Below are 22,961 nucleotides of genomic sequence, written 5' to 3' on the forward strand. Positions count from 1 at the left end.
ATCTGTAATAGTCCTGTCTTTATTTAGACGCTTATTAGCGTAATTTGAGTTTCAAAGTTTCATTTTGATGTAGATATAGACCGCCTATAATTAAATATATTACATTATTTTTTAATCGCGACAGATTTAATCATGTACGGATCCCGCAGAACTTTATTCCTCGTCATTATTTTAAGTGGCTCCCTTTTCGCCTTATTTTATATTGGCATGGTTTTTTGGAGTAAAACTTCACTACCGATAATGAGGTAAGTGCCTTGTACATCAGTATAAACTTTATTTATTTATTTATTTATTTATTTGTCGTGACCAAATGTATTTTGATGTATTCAGCCAAATAAAATCATATAGGTATCTCACTTGTACTATTTCGATTGATTCTGTCAAATACAGTCATAGCCTACTTCTGAATTAGATGAATCCAATAATGATGAAGGACATTTTTTAATGCTTAATATAACTTAGAAATATTTTGTGTAGCCTATATGGATATATAAAACAGTGTACCTTTTTTCCTCGTCATTATCAGAATACTATAGATGTTTTTCATACTAGGCTATTTAATAGATTTCATATTCATTCCAGCTTTGAAAGGTAACAGTGCACGACGAATGAACAACGCCCTGCGAAGCTAAAGCACAAAGAAAACGTAACGCACAAGTGGTTAGACAAAGGCAAAAAAATTGTTTTCCATTACAGTGACGTGGCATCCTTTTAATGACAGGAAACCCAGAACAACTTAACATTGATGAGCTCATGAGGGATAAGTTCTGCCTGGTACCTGAAAACCATAATTGAGTTCAGATACCTTACAGTGAAAACGACTCCATTACAAGTTACAACTCCAAAACAAATTGAGTAAAAGTCTTAGAGTATCTGATTTTAACAGTATTTAAGTATTTTACTTATACTAAACATTGCCTACAGTGCCTTAAGAAAGTATTCTGCACCTTCATTTTTTTCTTCACATTTTGTTATTCTGCTGCCTTATGTTATAATGCTTTAAATTACTTTTTTCCACATCAATTTACACTCCATACAGTAGTGAAACAAGATTTTCTGGTCTGATGAAATGCAAATCCATGTATAATGTTAGAGGAAACCAGCTCTGCTCATCTCAAAAGTAAAGTGTGGTGGTAGAAGCCTCATGCTGAGGCACTGTTTTTCAGTGGCAGGGACTGAGGGACTCGTCAGAGTAGAAGGAAAGCTCAATACACCAAAACATAGAGATGGCCTTAATGAAATCCCAGTCCAGAGCATTCAGAATCTCAGACTGGGCAGAAGGTTCACCTTCCAATAGGAAAATTACCCTAAGCACACAGCAAGAGTGGCTTATCTCTGTGAATGTCCTTAAGTGGCCCATGCAGCCACAGTCTGAGCTTTAACCTAATCAAACATTTCTGGAGAAACCTGAAAATGTGCGTGAGTGGTGAAGTCAAGATTGGCAGATAATTGCCAAATGCCAATGTGCAAAATCATATCCAAAAAGACTTTAGGCTGTAAAGGTGCTTGAACTTAGTACTGATTTAAGGGTATGAATACTTATGCACTGTACTTATTTCCATATAAATATACAGTACAGACCAAAAGTTTGGACACACCTTCTCATTCAAAGAGTTTTCTTTATTTTCATGACTATGAAAATAATAGATTCACACTGAAGGCATTAAAACTATGAATTAACATAGAAATTGACTGTGGAGGCCAGGTCATCTGGCACAGCACCCCATCACTCTCCTTCTTGGTCAAATAGCCCTTGATGCCTTCAGTGTGACTCTACAATTTTCATAGTCATGAAAATAAAGAAAACTCTTTGAATGAGAAGGTGTGTCCAAACTTTTGGTCTGTACTGTATATATATAAATAGTAGTAATTTAGAAATAGTATAACCCACCTTCTAAAAATGACTTATAAACTCAATCAGGTGCAGTTAATCACCATTTCAATGACACACAAAGCCATTTGACTTTTAACTGTGATCAGCTGTGCTCATTTTGATAAGCTCAGCATGAAAAGAGCTTTCCCAGAGCATTTCAATCCTTGGTAGTGCAACTGGAGCAAACAGTCAACTATGGGTGGCATGGCACTATCAAAAGATCCCTGATATAACGTTGTGTACAGACACAAAGGGTTATTCAGAATGCTATGGTTTTAAATACAACCGTTTGGGGGATGGTTTTAATGAGGATCAGTTGTAAAACTTCCCATTTTTCTACAAGTCATAAATCAGATTCACTCGACTCATGCTAAGTTTAGTTCTTATTTTGTGACTGGAAAGCCTGCTTTTTAGTTGAACTCATCAAAGCCAAATTATGTTTTGAGTGTCTGTAGTTATTTTTAATGCAAGTTGTTAATGCTAATGTAGTTAGCTTTAAGGTGAGCTATTTCATTGCTACAGGGCTTGGGGTTAGTTGTAACATCAATGAAACAATTTGCCACCTACCCCAAGCAAGTTTTAATGTGATTAGTAGGTTTTCTTTAAATTTCAGTATGGTTAAGTCTTGGAAGAGAAAAACAAACTGAGTGATGTCTCTCAGCATTTTGAATTTTAAATGAAAGTAGCAAACATGCTCCCAAACAAACTTCACTTTTATTATGGCCAGTTGCCATTAATGACAGAAACATGGTTGCATACGCATATATACAACTTTAATCTATTTAATCTATTTATTTAATTATTATTATTTCATAATGTAACATTTCACCCTGTGTAGTTACAACTAACCTGAACTATAGGATGAATTGTAACATTACATTGATGTTTGAAACTAAACCATGAATTTTGTTAGCGATGCGAATGTAAAAGCTGTGTCATATAAAAGCAGACACGTACAACTAGTCTAACTGGTACAACTAGTTTGTATCACATTTGATTTCTTTTACTAATATTTTATATTTTTAATAATGATGAAATATATTTTTGTCATTTTATTTTATTTTATTATTATAATGTTGTTGTTTTGTTTTTGTTCTTCAACAAATTTTACCGACTTTCCACTTTTTTTTTCTTTTCTTTTTTTGGCAGTTCTTCTCTTTTCTCATTCATATTTGGGAGTGTTTGACTGAACCTTCTCACGCAGGACTTGCAACACCCACAAGTGCATTCTGTATTTTTTTAAGCTAAAACTCTGGCAACCACAGCTGCCAGTTTTTTACTGTAAATTTTATGGATTTTTATTTTTATTTTACAGTATACAGGCACCATATTATGCTCTCAAAATTCTGGGTTATTTTTCAACCCAAACACTGGGTTGAGCCTGTTGGGTCATTCTTGGGGCAGTTTTTTTTTCAGTGTTGGTTAGTTTTTGTGTTAGTCAGCTGCTTGGTCAGTCTCGAAAACAAATTCTTGGTCAGACAGCTGAAAACAAATTCACCCTTCCTCCACCCGTATGTAATCCAGCAGGTTGAGTGCAGGTATTTTGCATCCTCTTCAGGAGATAGCAACTCATCTCCATTGATTAGCTGCAAGGTTTATTTATGGGCAGTGGGTATCAGTGTCGGTCACAGCTACTTCTGGCTTTGAGTGAAACCAAATGCCCTTTAAAAGAAAGTCTGTTCACTCGAAAGCCATATTTGCAACACCTCAGTCCAGCCAATATGCATAAGCAGTTTTAAGCACACGTATTCTGAATGAACAAGTAGGGTATTCCTGCAATACCGGAGACTTGCAGGATTGCACTTCTAGGACCCTATTTTTTGTGACAGTGCCACCTAGCTAACTCTATTCTTACAGAGGAGACCTGATTGGGGGGGGGGGGGTATATTAAATATACAAAGATGTATATCATCTTTGTATATTTAAAGTTTTTGGGTTAGCCCACCATGCATTCTGTATCATATTTACCGAGCCTCTGGGCTAAAAACAACCCAAATTAGGCAGTTTTAACCCAGGAGATTTAAGAGTGTAAAGGCTACAAATAAAAATGTTACTCGTTAACTAAAATGTTAACTCTTACATGTAACCCTTAACATCTTTAACATACCACAAAAGTGATTTAATTCTGGTGTGGGAAGATATTTTATAAAATTCACTGCTGTTTAAGGTTTATTTACTTGTAGAAAATAAGTCCATACAAACTGTACTCAATTGTATTTATTTTTTCCCCCACTCACACAACTTTCTCAAGACTCTCAAACTGCAACCGTGATCCAGAGATCCCAGACTTTCCCAAACCAAAGTAAGTAGATTCAATTTATTTTTATGAGTGACCCTGAAGCAGTGAATTCCTTGTCTCTGATTTTCACCTTTTGCTTGTTACACATCTCAGTATCGGGCCTTTTCGCAATGAGAATCCAGCACCCTGTACTTGCCAAAACACTAATCCAGCAAACCAGTTTGTGTCAGAAGACGATATGGATGACCTGCAGAAACGCCGGGCAGAAGAGTTCAGACAACACCAGATCAGGTTACCCACAATTCCTCAGATCTCTTTAGTGTGGCACACACTTATTCCTTTGACTGAATGAACTGTCTTTCAGATCAGGTAAAGAAAATGATGTTCTTCTTCTCGTCCCGGCCAACACACCGCTCCAGTATCCGATGAGAGGATTCAGAGTGACTCCCATGAATAAAACACTCATTCCTGGTGAGTCTGATTTCTGTCCGTCCTTTATTTGATTGCTAATGATCTCAGGTTTCTTAAATGCATCTCCAGAAGGTTACAGATAAAAAAAAAAAAAATTAATACAGTCTCTTATTCTTATTCAAATGATCCTTCAGAAATCATTCTGATTTGCTGCCAATAAATAGTTTAGGCTAAGCAAGTTTAAAAAATAATTAAATTGATGAATAAAAAGTGAAAGTAACAACATTTATGATGTTAAAAAAGATGCCTATTTAAAATAAATGCTGCTTTTTTGAATGTTCTGTTTATATAAGACTGTGAGTTGTTTTATTCATTTTTAACAATTTCATTAATTCAAGAAATGTATCACTATTAAAGGTCTAGCCCTGCAAACACAAAAGAGAGCGGTTTACAAGGTTTGTCCTGCTGAATATGGTGTTCTCACTAAAGGTGGTGGGTTTTGTTATATTGATCGTAATCATAGGTTTGTTTCAGACGGTCTCTGAATGGGGGTCTGCTGTTCTGTTTTACTGTCTTTTAATTGATGCTTTGTGAGCTTTTGATCTAAAGCTGTTAAAGGTAGGGTAGGTGATTTTGTAGAGGCTTGCAATAGCAAGCTAGCTGTGAAAGCATAAGATCCCACCCTCTCTGCAAATCAGAATCACAATCAGATTATATATATTCCGCAGACAATATGAAAACATATAAAAACATTTAGACCACTTAACTTATTAATTGCTATTGGGACGTGAAGAGACTTTCAACCAGCATGTTTTGGAACCAAATCACCTACTCTGCCTTTATCTTGGGTGTTTTTTAAAAGGATTCATCACGCGTGAAATGTATAAAATGAGGTCAAATTATATTGAACCTCTCCAGGTTTCTCTAAGGGTGCATAAAGGAGTGCTTTCAGTGATGAATGTCCAGGAAGGAGAGCAGGTGGAGGGCCAGAATGAGCAACATCTGAGCATCTCATCCAGCAGCCTCCAACAGCTCAACGACCTGCTGAGCAGACTGACCTACACCAGCACCATCTACCACATCAAGACGGAAGACCTCGGTACGTAACCTGTGACTTAAAGAATAGTTCACCTGAATTTTATCATTGTTTATTGTCATGTCATTCTATACCTGTTTAGACGTTCAAGTGTTCAAGTGAGCATGAAGACCAGACATGTGTGTAGAACATTTCATTACCCGATGGGTCAATCTTTAAGTGTTTACAAATATGCAAGTGTTAACAGAACTTTATTTTGATTTTTTGACTTTGCATTCTACAGGTGTTGGTCATATAATTAGAATATCATCAAAAAGTTGATTTATTTCACTAATTCCATTCAGAAAGTGAAACTTGTATATTATATTCATTCATTACACACAGACTGATATTTCAAATGTTTATTTCTTTTAATTTTCATGATTATAACTGACAACGAAGGAAAATCCAAAATTCATTATCTCAGAAAATTAGAATATTACTTAAGACCAATACAAAGAAAGGATTTAAAAAAAATATTGGCCAGCTGAAAAGTATGCACATTAAAAGTATGAGCATGTACAGCACTCAATACTTAGTTGGGGCTCCTTTTGCCTGAATTACTGCAGCAATGCGGCGTGGCATGGAGTCGATCAGTCTTTGGCACTGCTCAGGTGTTAAGAGAGCCAAGGTTGCTCTTATAGTGGCCTTCAGCTCTTCTGCATTGTTGGGTCTGGCATATCACATCTTCCTCTTCACAATACCCCATATATCTTCTATGGGGTTAAGGTCGGGCGAGTTTGCTGGCCAGTTAAGAACATACCATGGTCCTTAAACCAGGTACTGGTAGCTTTGGCACTGTGTGCAGGTGCCAAGTCCTGTTTAAAAATGAAATCTGCATCTCCATAAAGTTGGTCAGCAGCAGGAAGCATGAAGTGCTCTAAATCTTCCTGGTATATGGCTGCATTGACCTTGGACCTCAGAAAACACCTTGGACCAACACCAGCAGATGACATGGCACCATAAACCATCACTGACTGTGGAAACTTTACACTGGACCTCAAGCAACATGGATTGTGTGCCTCTCTTCCTCCAGGCTCTGGGACCCTGATTTCCAAAGGAAATGCAAAATTTACTTTCATCAGAGAACATAACTTTGGACAACTCAGAAGCAGTCCAGTCCTTTTTGTCTGAGAGACGCTTCTGACGCTGTCTGTTGTTCAAGAGAGGCTTGACACAAGGAATGCAACAGCTGAAACCCATGTCTTGCGTACCTCTGTGCGTAGTGGTTCTTGGAGCACTGACTCCAGCTGCCGTCCACTCTTTGTGAATCTCCCCCACATTTTTGAATGGGTTTTGTTTCACAATCAGGTCAAGTCAAGTCAACTTTATTTATATAGTGCTTTAAACAAAATACATTGCGTCAAAGCAACTGAACAACATTCATTAGGAAAACAGTGTGTCAATAATGCAAAATTTTAGTTAAAGGCAGTTCATCATTGATGTCATCTCTGTTCAGTTAAATAGTGTCTGTGCATTTATTTGCAATCAAGACAACGATATCGCTATAGATGAAGTGACCCCACCTAAGCAAGCCAGAGGTGACTGCGGCAAGGAACCGAAACTCCATCGGTGACAGAATGGAGAAAAAAACCTTGGGAGAAACCAGGCTCAGTTGGGGAGCCAGTTCTCCTCTGACCAGACGAAACCAGTAGTTCAATTCCAGGCTGCAGCAAAGTCAGATTGTGCAGAAGTATCTGTTTCCTGTGGTCTTGTCCTGGTGGTCCTCTGAGACAAGGTCTTTACGGGGATCTGTATCTGGGGCTCTAGTTGTCCTGGTCTCCGCTGTCTTTCAGGGCAGTAGAGGTCCTTTCTAGGTGCCGATCCACCATCTGGTCTGGATACGTACTGGATCCGGGTGACTGCAGTGACCCTCTGATCTGGGTACAGACTGGATCTGGTGGCTACGGTGACCTTGGAATAAGAGAGAAACAGACAAATATTAGCGTAGATGCTATTCTTCTAATGATGTAGCAAGTACATAGGGTGTTATGGGAAGTGTTCCCTGTTCCGGTTTACCTAATTAATGCAGCCTAAAAATCCTTTAACGGATTTGGATATTAAAAGCATATTAGTATTTTATTTGTAAGCCAGGTTAAAGAGATGGGTCTTTAATCTAGATTTATACTGCAAGAGTGTGTCTGCCTCCCGAACAATGTTAGGTAGGTTATTCCAGAGTTTAGGCGCCAAATAGGAAAAGGATCTGCCGCCTGCAGTTGATTTTGATATTCTAGGTATTATCAAATTTCCTGAGTTTTGAGAACGTAGCGGACGTAGAGGATTATAATGTAGAAGGAGCTCATTCAAATACTGAGGTGCTAAACCATTCAGGGCTTTATAAGTAATAAGCAATATTTTAAAATCTATACAATGTTTGATAGGGAGCCAGTGCAGTGTTGACAGGACCGGGCTAATATGGTCATACTTCCTGGTTCTAGTAAGAACTCTTGCTGCTGCATTTTGGACTAGCTGTAGTTTGTTTACTAAGCATGCAGAACAACCACCCAATAAAGCATTACAATAATCTAACCTTGAGGTCATAAATGCATTGGATTTAGATTTCTGCATTTGACATTGAGAGCAAAGCAGTAATTTAGATATATTTTTGAGATGGAAAAATGCAGTTTTACAAATGCTAGAAACGTGGCTTTCTAAGGAAAGATTGCAGTCAAATAGCACACCTAGGTTCCTAACGGAGGACAAAGAATTGACGGAGCAACCATCAAGTCTTAGTCAGTGTTCTAGGTTATTACAAGCAGAGTTTTTAGGTCCTATAATTAACACCTCTGTTTTTTTTTCAGAATTTAGCAGTAAGAAATTACTCGTCATCCAGTTTTTTATATCGACTATGCATTCCATTATTTTTTCAAATTGGTGTGTTTCACCGGGCCGTGAAGAAATATAGAGCTGAGTATCATCAGCATAACAGTGAAAGCTAACACCATGTTTCCTGATGATATCTCCCAAGGGTAACATATAAAGCGTGAAGAGTAGCGGCCCTAGTACTGAGCCTTGAGGTACTCCATACTGCACTTGTGATCGATTGTCACGCTGTCTGGTCTCTGTTTCCCTGGGTGTCCACTAGTGGGCTCACTTCCCCTTAGGCACCTCACTGTAGGCACTACAATTCCCACTAGCCTTGTCCCTTCATTACAGTAATTGCACTCCTGTTAATTGCACCAGGTGTCTTCACTTATTAGTCATTAGCCTCCCTATATTAACCTGTCTTTTCCTGTTGTCTGCATGGAGTCCTTTCCTTACGTTTCCTGCCGTACCCAGTCTTCTCGTCTCCCAAGTTCCTCGAATTCCGAGTTCCTGTTCCCCTTTCCGTTCCTGTTCCTTCCTTGTTTGTTTATTTGGATTGTTTCCGGTTTTGACCCTGGCTTGTTTGGATTACGTTTGGATTACCCTAAATAAACACACCTGCAATTGGTTCTCTCTCTCCCTGTGTTTCACTGGGTCACGATCGTCACATCGATATGATACATCTTCATTCACTGCTACGAACTGATGGCGTAACCATGCTAATGCACTTCCATTAATGCCAACAAAGTGTTCAAGTCTATGCAAAAAATGTTGTTGTCAATAGTGTCACTAAGATCCAATAAAAATAACAGAGATACAGCCATGATCAGATGATAAGAGCAGATCATTTGTAACTCTAAGGAGAGCAGTCTCAGTACTATGATACGGTCTAAATCCTGACTGGAAATCCTCACATACACCATTTTTCTCTAAAAAGGAATATAATTGGGAGGATACTACCTTTTCTAGTATCTTGGACAGAAAAGGGAGATTCGAGATTGGTCTAGAATTAACTAGTTATTTGGGGTCAAGTTGTGATTTTTTGATGAGAGGCTTAATAACAGCCAGTTTGAAGGTTTTGGGGACATATCCTAATGACAATGAGGAATTAATAATCTTCTGGAAGCACCTCTTTTAGGAGCTTAGATGGTAAAGGGTCTAACATACATGTTGGTTGATTTAACAAGTTTATACAATTCTTCCTCTCCTATAGTAGAGAATGAGTGGAACTGTTCTTCATGGGGTCTATAGTGCACTGTCTGATGCGATACTGTAGCTGACGACTGAATGGTTGCAATTTTATCTCTAATAGTATCGATTTTAGAAGTAAAGTAGTTCATAAAATCATTACTGCTGTGGTTTTGGGAAATGTCAACACTTGTTGAGGCTTTATTTTTCAATTAATTTAGCCACTGTATTGAATAAATACCTGGGGTTATGTTTGGTTTCTTCTAAAAGAGAAGAAAAGTAATCAGATCTAGCACTTTTTAATGTTTTTCTGTAAGATAGGTTACTTTCCTGCCAAGCAATATGAAATACCTCTAGTTTTGTTTTCCTCCAGCTGCGCTCAATTTTTCGGGCTGTTCTCTTTAGGGTGCAAGTATGCTCATTATACCATGGTGTCAACCTGTTGTTCTGAGGTTTTGGATATGCTAAGGAATTTGGATACATCAGGAAGATAACTTTAAAAAGCAGTCTTTTGTGGTAGAAATTATGGTTCTTCCATACTTGTAACAAGAAGTAGAATTTACAATTTTGGCTACATGAAGTTTGCACAAAACTAAATAATGATCTGAGATATCATCACTTGGCTGCATAATTTCAACACTATCAACATCAGGTCCATGTGACAGTATTAAATCTAGAGTATGATTTCGACAATGAGTAGGTCCTGAAACGTGTTGTCTAACCCCAATAGAGTTCAGAATGTCTATAAATGCTGATCCCAATGCATCTTTTTACATTATCAACATGGATATTAAAATCACCAACTATTAAAACTTTATCTGCAGCCACAACTAACTCGGATGTAAAATCACCAAAGTCTTTAATAAAGTCTGTATGGTGCCCTGGTGGCCTGTATACAGTAGCCAGTACAAACATAACAGGGGATTTATCATTAACATTTGTTTCTCTGGATAATGTTATATGAAGCACCATTACTTCAAACGAGTTATACTTGAAGCCTGCCCTCTGAGAAATCCTGAAAACATTGGTATAAATTGAGGCAACACCTCCCCCTTTGCCTTTTAGAAGCAGCTCATGTTTATAACAGTATTCTTGGGGGGTGGACTCATTTAAAATAATGTAATAATCAGGTTTTAGCCAGGTTTCTGTGAAACAGAGCACATCTATATTATGATCAGTGATCATATTATTTACAAAAAGTGTTTTCATAGAAAGGGATCTGATATGTATCTGTCTTTTATTTGTTGAATCTCAATTAAATTGTTAATCTTAACTTGGTTTGGACATTTTTTGTATTTTCTAGTTCGGGAACAGACACAGTCTCTATAGTGTGATATCTAGGTGAAAGAGTCTCTATGTGCTGAGAATTAGCTGACGTCTGTGACATGAGGCAGCTAGCAGACGGTCGGTTTAGCCAGTCTGTCTGCTTCCTGACCTGGGCTCCAGTTAGTCAAGTATAAACACTAAGACTATTTGCCATATTTCTAGAGAGAAGAGTGGCACCACCCCAGGAGGGATGAAGACCATCTCTTTTCAACAGGTCAGGTCTGCCCCAGAAGCTCGTCCAATTGTCTATGAAACCTATGTTATTCTGTGGACACTACTTAGACTTCCAGCCATTGAGTGATGACAATCTGCTATGCATCTCATCACCACGGTAAGCAGGGAGCAGACCAGAGCATATTACAGGGTCTGACATCGTGCTTGCAAGTTCACACACCTCTTTAATGTTATTTTTAGTGATCTCCGACTGGCAAAGTCGAATATCATTAGCGCCAGCATGAATAACAATCTTACTGTTTTTACATTTAACATTAGCCAGCACTTTTAAATTTGCCAAGATGTCAGGCGCTCTGGCTCCCGATAAACATTTGACTAAGGTGGTTGGTGTCTCTATATTCACGTTCCGTACAATAGAATCACCAATAACTAGAGCACTTTCATCAGGTTTCTAAGTGGGTGCATCACTGAGTGGGGAGAACCTGTTTAATGTTTTGATCGGAACAGAAGAGCAGTGTTTTGACCCACGACTACGCTGCCTCACCGTCACCCAGTTGCCCTGCTGCAGGGGCTCTGTTGCCGGAACCGAACAATGTACAGGAATCCCTGAGCTAGACGCATCTAAAGCCATATCTAGAGCCCTAACATTCTTACTGTTAACTCAATTAAAGTTTGGATGCGTGTCTCTAATTCTGAAATCTTCTCTGTTAGCCTAACTATTTCCCTGCATTTATCACATGTGAATCCCTCATCTGCGACAGAGATAGATAAACTGTACATGTGGCAAGAAGTGCAAATAACAATAGCAGGAGAAGCCATTACTCACCGTGCTTGATGAAATATTCTTACTGCGGTTGTTTGATGAACTTGTGAAAAACTGGAGCGAGAGAGAGGAGAGGAGAAAAGAAAACAGCGATAGGTTCGAATGAAAACGCTAATGACAAGCTAACGAGTGCTAACGCTTTGCAGGTGTACTGCACTCATGGATATAAAATAAAAGTGAACGATCAAAATTAATCTGATAAGATTGATCAATAATATCAGAAATATGGTGTGAATTAAGTTATATTTTATCACTTTAAAAAACAGAGAGTGATAGTAAGATAAATATTCTAGAGAGAAAAAAAAACGGCCACACGGAGCTACGATTAGCTACAGAAGGCCAACAGGAAGTAGAGAAAACACTGTCCAACAGCAACACCAGCAGTCAGGGAGTATACAATCCTCTCCAGGGTGCGGTAATCCTTATTGCTTGTACACTTTTTTTCTACCACATCTTTTCCTTCCCTTTGCCTCTTTATTAATGTGCTTGGACACAGAGCTCTGTGAACAGCCAGCCTCTTTTGCAATGACCTTTTGTGTCTTGCCCTCCTTGTGCAAGGTGTCAGTGGTCATTTTTTGACAACTGTCAAGTCAGCAGTCTTCCCCATGATTGTGTAGCCTACAGAGCTAGACTGAGAGACCATTTAAAGGTTTTGAGTTAATTAGCTGATTAGAGTGTGGCACCAGGTGTCTTCAATATTGAACCTTTTCACAATATTCAAATTTTCTGAGATACTGAATTCGGGAATTTCCTTAGTTGTCAGTTAAATCAGTCATCAAAATTAAAAGAAATAAACTTGAAATATATCAGTTTGTGTGTAATAAATTAATATAATATACAAGTTTCACTTTTTGAATGGAATTAGTGAAATAAATCCACTTTTTGATGATATTCTAATTATATGACCAGCACCTATAAATGTCTTTTCAGTTTAGTAATAGTGGTACTTCTAATTAAGTGATAAAAAGCAGTTGCAAATGTTGTACAAAATAAACATACTCATCCTAAAATGTGCAATACTTTGTTTTACTACCAAATTAATATCTAATTATCATTCACATTTAACTGTAAAGATTTCCGCAAAAACCTTCTGAGATCTCTGCAAAAGTCTCATGATTTATTTCCAGAACATGATGCACGATATGATACTCTTAGACTCAAATACCGCTCCAGAGAAGTATTCAAGATTCAAGTGTAGATTTAGCATGCATTAAGGCTGCTGCACTTTGTTGTTTTACTTCCAGTTGCATGCGCATGCTCTTAAATGGCCAAGACCAAAAGTTTGGTTTTTCGACAAGCCCTTGGAATATAATGATTCACACAAGGAAAACTTTTATGATACTACTAAGTTTCATAAAACATTTCATTAAACATTAATCTGAATGTACTGACTTTACAAATGCATTCATGTCCTTAGCGTACTTCTCTTTTGAGAATCACGAGGTCATATTCCCGATTGAGATCAGACGTTTGTCAGTTCCTGTTCTGTTTGACCCAGGAAAAGGTGAGCTCAAATACTTACACTTTAGAACAAAAAAAAATAACTAGAGCACTTTCATCAGGTTTTCATCAGTCTTATGTGTATTTTCTTTTATATTTATACATCATCTGAAAGCTGATGTATGGTTTGTTATGATAGGACAATATTTGGCACAGATACAACTACTTGAAAATCTGGAATCTGAGGGTGCAAAAAAAAAAAAAAAAAAACCTGAGAAAATTGCCTTTGAAGTTGTCCAAATGAATTCTTAGTATTGCATATTTTAAATAAAAAATTAAGTTTTGATATATTTACAGTAGGAAATTTACAAAATATCTTCATGGAACATGATCTTTATTTTATATTGTGTCCCTAATACCTATGTACTTACATAGTAACTAGATGTCTTCATATTATGTAACCACAGTGTAAGTACAAATTGGTACATAGCTGTAATGTTTGTCTAACTACACATATCATGTAACAAGCCACTGAATGGTATGTGTAAGTACAGATGTGTAACAGGACATTGGTAACAACACTTTTTGGTAATGAAAGAACAAATGTGTAACAGGACTAACAGCACTTTTTGGTAAAGACTTTACATTAGGTTTATCATGTAATTACTCCGATGTTACAGAGTAGCGGCCAGTAAGTTATGTTTTACATAGAAATTGTGGTTGGTGTCCAAACTGTTACATTTTATATTAAGTGTACAGTTCATGAGGAGTTATCATGCAAGTACACTGGTATTACAGTGGTGCACCAACTCCAACTCGAGATCCAACTCCTCTTACTTTACATATCCCTAAACCTACCCATTCCCACCCCCCGGATCCTATTTCCACCCCTAAACCTTCCCATCTCCACACCCTGGATCCCATTTCCACCCCTTGGATTAAATGGTTCCAATTACTCTGCTTCCGGCTTTGCTACTGTTCGGACGTTCTAGCTTACTGCTCTGCGCTTTGCTTCTTATTTCTGTAATTTTCTCTGATTTTTCTAAGATTTTTACTTCAGCAGATCAGCACAGTGCTCAAACAACAGATTTTTGGCACAAACGCTAAAACTAAAAACATTGGGACTGGAATAATACTACAAAAAGAAGACTTTGCCTCCCACTGCCAGCAGCTTACATTCCTGAGACGGAATAACAACTGCCTACATTCAAACAGAAGAGAGAGAAAATGCCTCCTGTTGGATCTACTTGTTGCATGAACTGCTTCAAACTTATACAAAGGATTGTGATTCTTGAAACAAAGTTACTTTCTGGACTTCCGAAACAGATGGAACACTCAGCAGACCGTAGTCATGGACCCCCTCAGCATACAGCCGGTGAGTCCCATGAATCTTCTGAATCTAAACAGTTTATACCAAGTGTAGCGGAACAAGCTGAAACTGATCGCAACACTAATCGATGGCACAAACAGGGAGCAAGACCCAAAGGAACACGAGATATCAGATTGTCACGAGTTTCTCATATTGCTGCCATAGCTTCCTCTACCCCAGATTCGACTATGACAAGGCTTGTAAATACTGGTATTCTACCACCCCCTATACATCTGGAGAACAGATTTGAATCATTAATAAATATGGGTGATGAATCCCCAAATGTGATTGAATATGGATCGGATCAGCCAGCAGCTAAAATCGCTACTAACAGGCGCTCAAGGTCGAGCAGACAGCGATATTCAGCTCAGAGCGCAGCCGAGCCCAGGACTCTGATAGTGGGTGACTCTGTTATCAGAAACATTAGTAGCAGGACTACAACAACATGCCACCTTCCTCAAGCAATGGTCTCTGATGTGAACAAGGAACTTAAGAACATTCTGATGAAGCACAAGACTGCAAATCGAATCATCATCCATGTGGGAAAGAATGATATTCGGAAAGAGCAGTCAGAACTCCTTAAGAAGGACTTCAGTGAACTCTTTGAAACACTTCAAAGACTCAAAGTTCAATCATTCATCAGTGCACCACTCCCAGCAAGGGGAACAAATATGTTTTCATGGATGCTTGGACTGAACACATGGCTACAAAGATCTTGTAATATAAAAGTAGTGAATTTCATCGACAACTTCAATCTTTTCTGGGGCCATAGACAACTGTTTAAACCGGATGGCCTCCACCCAAACAAACTTGGTGTTAGAGTGTTTAAGGACAATATCTACTTCTCCCTCTGTCATCAAAGTGTGTCAATCCATTCAGCACACACACACCGGGTCCGAGTCATCATGTGGTCGACATATCCCACAAGGACACTGATAACACCACGCAGCCAAAACAAGCACTGCTCATGGACACTATCCCTGCTGAGCCCGGCCCACAGAGCTCCTCACAGACAGACTGTGATGAAAACAGCCAGGGAAGCCAGGACAACACATCACAGCCACCGGAAACACCAGAGACACAGCCCATCTCACCAGACACATTATCCCTCTCTCAAGCATCTCCAATTCTGTGCTTCTCACAGAAAATGGAAGAATTGGTGTATGCTGGGCAGTGTTGTAGTCGAATCACCAACTGTCGAGTCCGAGTCGAGTCTCGAGTCTCAGTGTTCGAGTCCGAGTCCAAGTCCGAGTCACCAAAGAAGAGTCCGAGTCGAGTCCAAGTCGAGTCACCATCACCAGAGTTCGAGTCCGAGTCGAGTCTCGAGTCCCCAATTGGAATTTTTTTTTTTTTTTTCTTTTTTGAGGAAACAATAGCAACCAACTGAGTTGGTAGGCATTGAAGTCCATTATATGAAAAAAACATCATGAAATGTTTTCCTTAAAAAAACATAATTTAAGAAAAAACGCCATGGATATCCTGGATGGCATTGGGAGGAGTAAATGATTAGGAAATTTTCATTTTTGTGTGAATTAATCCTTTAACAGTGTATTACAGAAATACACTCGGCGAAAAAAAGAAACGTGCATATTACAATGACTGTGTGTGTGTGTGTGTGTGTGTGAGAGAGAGAGAGAGAGAGAGCATTTGTGTGTGAGTGACCGAGTGATTTAGCGTGAGTGCGTTTGTATGTTTTCAAGTGAATGTGTGTGTGTGACGGCACGCGCATGGTCAGAAAGCAACGTATAAGGGCCGTTCAAATATCACGTCTTTTGCACGCTCAAGTTCGTTATGTCCAATGTACTGTAGGCGCGCGGTATGCACGCTCATAATGGAAGCGTATGCGCGCTCATAACGGCAGCATCCAGGCGCGTCCGCACCGCATTGAGTTAAAAAACATCTAAACTTTTCAGAATGCCGCAAGCGCACCACGGGTCATGTGACAAGAACTAACAAATCAGCTTCATCCTTTCCCGCAAGTGCCCGAGCGCTTTGGAAAAAAAGTTAAGTGAAAGTAAAGTGAGTGACGTCAGTGCGTGTGTTGTCAAGCAAAGAGAGCGAGCGGTAGCAGTGTCTGTGAGGGAAAAGAATAGATCCCGGCCAGTCTTGGGCACGAAACATTTTTTATAACATTTTTAGTCAAAAACAACGTAATGAATGTTCCAGTCCGATTTTATATATCCTCGAGTCCGAGTCCAAGTACGAGTCATCAGTCCACGAGTCCAAGTCGAGTCACGAGTCCAGAGAATGGAGTCTCGAGTCGGACTCGAGTCCAAAGAAAAGTGACTTGAGTCGGACTCGAGTCCGAGTCCAGGACTCTAGTACTCCATCACTGATGCTGGGACTAAACTCTCCCACTCATTCGCTGCTAGCCCGCAGATATCAACAAAAAAATGGCGGGCCCCCCAACCACCAAAGCCTGTGGGCCCTGTTCCTATGAGAGCTCTCTGACTGTTGCCACAACCCCAGGGCCTAAACCCTCTGTCTTCTGAAGGTGAATCAAAAACAACTGATAGCAGCTCTCAGTGATATGTGTCGGGTCCCCGCTATAATAGCAGCAACATTCACAAATGCTTACAGAACAAGCGGGAACCCAGTGTGCCTGTAGCTTTCTCTATTTCAGTTTTATAATGTGATAGAAAGTCTAAGGCCTTCTCAAGCCGAAGGGCAAACTCATCTAATCTGCGGCCTATTATGCATCAAACTAAGATTGATGTAAAGACACAAAGCACTGCCATCAAGTTAGCACTTTTAAACATTCGCTCACTAAAAAATAAATCATTTCTAATCAATGACTTTATAACCACAAACAATCTGGATTTTATGTTTCTAAATGAAACATGGCTAGAAGACAGCTGCAGTGCAACAATCCTAAATGAGATCACAGAAATGTTATCAATAATTTCCTCAGAGTTTGACTGTTTTGCAATTGCAAGGGATTTTAATATTCACGTAGATAATGCAGAAAACAAAACTACAAAATAAATGATAATGGTTCTAAACACTTTTGACCTGATTCAGCATGTGCATGGACCCACACACAAAGGTGGATCTAGTCATCAGTAGGGGTCTAAACATTTCATCCATTGTTACTAAGGACATAGCACTATCTGATCACTTCTGTATTTTCTTTGATATATTGATCTCTGCTACCACTGAATCTAGATCTGTCTCTGTCAGAAGGAGATGCATAAACGAGAACACAAGTGTACTATTTATGGAGGATATATCTTTAACACCAAGCATTTCTGCAGACTCTGTTGATATTCTCCTTGATTCCTTCAACTCAAAAGTTAAGAATGTTATTGATGATATTGCACCAACAATAGTCAGTAAGAAAACAAACAGACAGAAATCAGTTTGGAGAAGATCAACAGCAGTTCAGACTATGAAAAGAAAATGCAGAAAAGCCACGCGAATGTGGAGGAAGACGAAACTTGAAATTCACTATAGCATCTATAAAGACAGCCTTCATGCTTTTAATGTGAAACTAGCCACAGTTAGACAGTAACTTACCACTCGTACTCTTTTTGCCACTGTTGATAGACTGACAAACCCCCCAAGTCAGATTCCCAGTGAAATGCTATCAGACAGTGAGTTTGCTTCCTTCTTTTCTGAGAAGATCATTAATATCAGGAAGGCGATTAGCACATCCTCAAGTAATGCAGAGGTCAGACAGATTAGGCCACAATATCAATAAATGTACTATGTCTATTTTTGAAACAATTGATAGCAAAATTCTGGAAGACAAAGTGCAGCAACTAAAATCATCAACCTGCTGTCTGCTTCCCACATCTTTTTTCAAAAGTGTGCTTAACTGCTTAGAAGCAGATATCTTAGAAGTGGTGAATGCCTCACTTCTTTCTGGGACATTTCCAAACTCCCTAAAAACTGCAGTTGTTAAGCCCCTCCTGAAAAAGAGCAGTCTTGATAACACCATTTTGAGCATTTTTAGACCAATATCTAATCTTCCTTTTATAGGCAAAATTATAGAAAAGGTAGTTTTTAATCAGCTGAACAAATACTTAAACTCAAATGGATACCTGGACAATTTTCAATCTGGTTTCCGACCGCATTACAGCACAGAGACAGCACTCATTAAGATAATAAATGATAGTCGCTTAAATTGTGACTCTGGCTAAATATCAGTGCTGGTATTGCTAGATCTCAGTGCTTCGTTTGACACTGTCGATCATAACATACTACTAGAGAGACTGGAAAACTGGGTCTGGCTTTCTGGGATGGTACTCAAATGGTTCAGGTCATACTTAGAAGGGAGAGGCTATTATGTGAGTCTAGGAGAGCATAAGTCTAAGTGGACGTCCATAGCATGCGGAGTCCCACAAGGCTCAATTATTGCACCGCTCTTGTTTAGCCTGTATATGCTTCCACTAAGTCAAATAATGAGAAAGAACCAAATTGCCTATCACAGCTATGCTGATGATACCCAGATTTACCTAGCCTTACTGTATCTCCAAATGACTACAGCCCCATTGACTCCCTCTGCCAGTGCATTGATGAAATTAATAGTTGGATGTGCCAGAACTATCTTCAGTTAAATAAGGAAAAAACTGAAGTCATTGCATTTGGAAACAAAGATGAAGTTTTGGTGAATGCATACCTTGACTCTAGGTGTCAAATAACTAAAAATCAAGTCAGGAATCTTGGTGTGATTCTGGAGACAGACCTCAGTTTCAGTAGTCATGTCAAAGCAGTAACTAAATCAGCATACTATCATTTAAAAAACATTGCAAGAATTAGATTGTTTCCAGTCAAGACTTGGAGAAACTTGTTCATGCCTTTATCACCAGCAGGGTGGACTATTGTAATGGGCTCCTCACAGGCCTTACCAAAAAGACCATTAGACAGCTGCAGCTCATCCAGAACGCTGCTGCCAGGATTCTGACTAGAACCAAAAAATCTGAGCATATCACACCAGTCCTCAGGTCCTTACACTGGCTTCCAGTTACATTTAGGATTGATTTTAAAGTACTTTTACTCGTATATAAGTCACTAAATGACCTAGGACCGAAATATATTTCAGATATGTTCACTGAATATAAACCTAACAGAGCACTCAGATCACTGAGATCAAGTCAGTTAGAATTACCAAGGGTTCACACAAAACAAAGGAAGTCCGCCTTTAGTTACTATGCTGCCCGCAGTTGGAATCAGCTTCCAGAAGAGATCAGATGTGCTAAAACACATTTAAATCTAGACTCAAAACCCATCTGTTTAGCTGTGCACTTATTGAATGAGCACTGTGCAATGTCTGAACTGATTGCACTATATTTTCACTGTTTGTTTTTTTTAAGTAAATTCATTTTCTAACTGTTTTTAAATGTTTTAATCATTTTAAAAGTTTTAAAATTGCTTGTTTTATTTTTTTTGTTATTATTTTTCTTCATGATTATTTTACTTTCTTTTATGTAAAGCACTTTGAATTACCATTGTGTACGAAATGTGCTATATAAATAAACTAGCCTTGCCTTGCCTTGCCTACTCTTATAAATATTGTTGTTACAAAATGTAGTTATATAATTCCTGTTACACAAGTACTTAGTGAAGTGAAAAGTATTGTGACCAATGTCCTGTTACACAATTGTACTTACACAAATCATCTGAAGATGGTTACATGTGTGTTGTTAAAGAAATATTACAGCTGTATATGCTATGTACCTATGTGTACTTACACTATGGTTACATACTACGGACATATGCAGTTACTATGTTAGTACACAGGTAGGGACACTTAATGTAAAGAGGGTCCAATTTAGCAACAAAAGCCCTAACAGAAAACATAAATTTACATAATTGAATTCTTTAAAAAAAAACAATTGTCTCAATCAAAAACCATTAATTGTGAAATGTCTTAGAAGGGTTTATGGGTCTTACTTGTTCTTTTTCACTTCCAAAACAGTTTATTTTTTAAATTACATGAAACATCCCAATTATAATTTTCTATTGCAGTGTATGTGCTTCTAAACAGTTATTTTACTATCATTTATATACTATTATAGTTTTATTAATATTTTAAATAGCATGTATTTGTTTTATTAAGTTTTCATTTTAGTAGTCATGATTTTGTTATGGACTTTTTGTCATTTTTATTGATATTACAGTGTAAGCACAGTGTCTGTATCATGTGAACTCAATCACCATAATAATTGTCTCCCTCTCTCTCTCTCTCTCGCTCTCTCTCTCTCTGTAGATGTGAACTCTCAGGTGACTGTGCTAGTAAAAGCATTTCTGCGTTACAAAGAACTAAATGTCCTCATCAACAGTATCCGTGTGAACTACCCAAAAATAAAGATCATTGTTGCTGATGACAGTCTGAACCCAGAGAAGGTGGTCGGTGACAATATAGAGCACTACATAATGCCCCCAGCACAGGTACAAACATCAGGTTTTTCAAGTTGACTGTTAATATAATCTTCCTGACGTGTGAAGGTTACTTGTTTCATTGTTTGGCTTTTCAGGGCTGGTTTGCAGGAAGAAATCTGGCGGTGTCGCAGGTCACCACTAAATATTTCCTGTGGGTGGATGATGACTTTGTGTTTCTCAATGAGACGCGCATTGAGAGCTTTGTGAACATTATGGAAGCCGTTCCTGAACTAGATGTGGTAATTATGTCAATTTTATCATCTTGATGACATTTGTAATTACAAAAAAATTGTGAAATATAATTACAATCTAAAATAATCTGTCATATACATTCAAATGTATTCCTGTGATCAAAGCTGAATGTTCAGCATCATTACTCCAGTCTTTAGTGTCACCTGATCCTTCAGAAATCATTCTAATATTCTGATTTGCAGCTCAAGAAACTTTTTATATTATAATCAATATTGAAACAGTAGTGCTGCCTAATATTATCATGGAAACAGTGGTTTATCATTTTTAGGATTCTTTGATGAATAGAACAAAGGCATTTATTTGAAATCTAAATCTTTTTTTACCATTATAAATGTCTCTTACTGTCACTTTAATGCATCCTGGCTGAATAAAATTAACTTAACTGTGAGTAATTATACCTGTGAATTTTCTAATGTACATGTGCAATAAATGTTTATAGTTCACTAAAAAATAGTTCAAACTAATTAAGATCTTTATTGTGTCCAATATTGTGTCTTATTTTTATGTTTCTGAAAGACCTTGACTGATCTTATTCTTTCTCTCTCCATCAGGTTGGTGGTCAGGTAGGAGGAAATCAGTTTGTCTTCCAGCTGCAATATGAGGAAGGGAACAGCGAGGAAGGCGGCTGTATCACGCGTGTCACTCGTACCCATGCGCCCCTGCCGGGTTTCAATGGCTGCTTCTTTGCAGATGGAGTCGTCAACTACTTCCTGGGCCGGACGGAGGCTGTGCGGAGGGTCGGTTTTGACCCGTTCCTCAAAAGAGTGGCTCACACTGGTGAGTGGATCTTAAAACATTCAGATCAGATGAAGTCAACCATTTATTTTAGATTAAGTCTGTTATTAAAGTTGCCCAAAGACCTGACTATTGTGAAACTATACGCTTTGATATACTATATTCATCCATTGGCATGTAGGTCTTAGGTAATTCAAAGCAATGGGTGTGGTACAGATTTTGATTAATTGTCCAAGAACAACAGTTTATGACAGCTGACAAATGAGAAATGTGAATGGAGCTTATTCTTGATCCACGGTGAACAAATCATTTACATGCCAGCTATAGAGATAGAGATGCCAGAGATAATAAGTGTTCATTCAAGAATCTGTTTTCATTCTATATTCCCAACAGAATTCTTCGTTGACGGGCTTGGGGATCTATTAGTTGCCACCTGTAAAGGTCTCAGTATTGGTCATCAAAAACACGGTTCCACGAACAAGTATGGTTCCTACAGGCATCCTCCCAGAAGTGATTCACAGGCGAAGATTACCCACCATTTTTTTAAGAACCATCTGAAATGCATCAAATACTAAGGAGCATTTGAGGTGAAACATGCCATGCCTCACACCTCATTAATCATTGGATTTTTTTATTTTTATTTACTCTAGAAAATCAAAGGTTTGGATCTACTTATTCACAAGAAAGCTTGTTTTTACCATGGAATAAAAAACTAATTGCTATTTTTCAAAATTCTGATTTTTTTTTCTTCGCTATTCTGATTTTACATCTCAAAATGTAGACTTTGTTTCTTGTCCTTTTTTCAGATTTTTTTAGTTTAAATTTCTTAACTTTTTTTCTCTCATAATTCTGAGTCTGTATTCTTTT

General features: G+C 38.2%; 1 protein-coding gene across 1 annotated transcript; it reads left to right on the top strand.

Moving 5' to 3' along the window:
- The first annotated feature begins 240 nt into the window (after positions 1-240).
- LOC113085423 (beta-1,4 N-acetylgalactosaminyltransferase 2-like) lies at positions 241-22,737 on the top strand. Its single transcript, XM_026255126.1, has 11 exons — positions 241-245; positions 4,125-4,175; positions 4,266-4,403; positions 4,477-4,583; positions 4,941-4,978; positions 5,442-5,622; positions 13,332-13,418; positions 20,935-21,116; positions 21,203-21,346; positions 21,911-22,136; positions 22,488-22,737. Exons 1-11 carry the CDS (start codon positions 241-243, stop codon positions 22,667-22,669), a joined length of 1,341 nt encoding a protein of 446 aa, XP_026110911.1. The 3' UTR covers positions 22,670-22,737.
- The last annotated feature ends 224 nt before the right edge of the window (positions 22,738-22,961 follow it).

This window comes from Carassius auratus, unplaced genomic scaffold (assembly GCF_003368295.1).
Source record: "Carassius auratus strain Wakin unplaced genomic scaffold, ASM336829v1 scaf_tig00041487, whole genome shotgun sequence".
Taxonomy (NCBI): Eukaryota; Metazoa; Chordata; class Actinopteri; order Cypriniformes; family Cyprinidae; genus Carassius; species Carassius auratus.

Excerpts from the sequence above, each read along its gene's own strand:
- LOC113085423 (XM_026255126.1), top strand. Across the intron at positions 4,404-4,476 it reads TTCAGACAACACCAGATCAG|ATCAGGTAAAGAAAATGATG; the intron begins GTTACCCACAAT and ends ACTGTCTTTCAG. Across the intron at positions 21,117-21,202 it reads ACATAATGCCCCCAGCACAG|GGCTGGTTTGCAGGAAGAAA; the intron begins GTACAAACATCA and ends TTGGCTTTTCAG.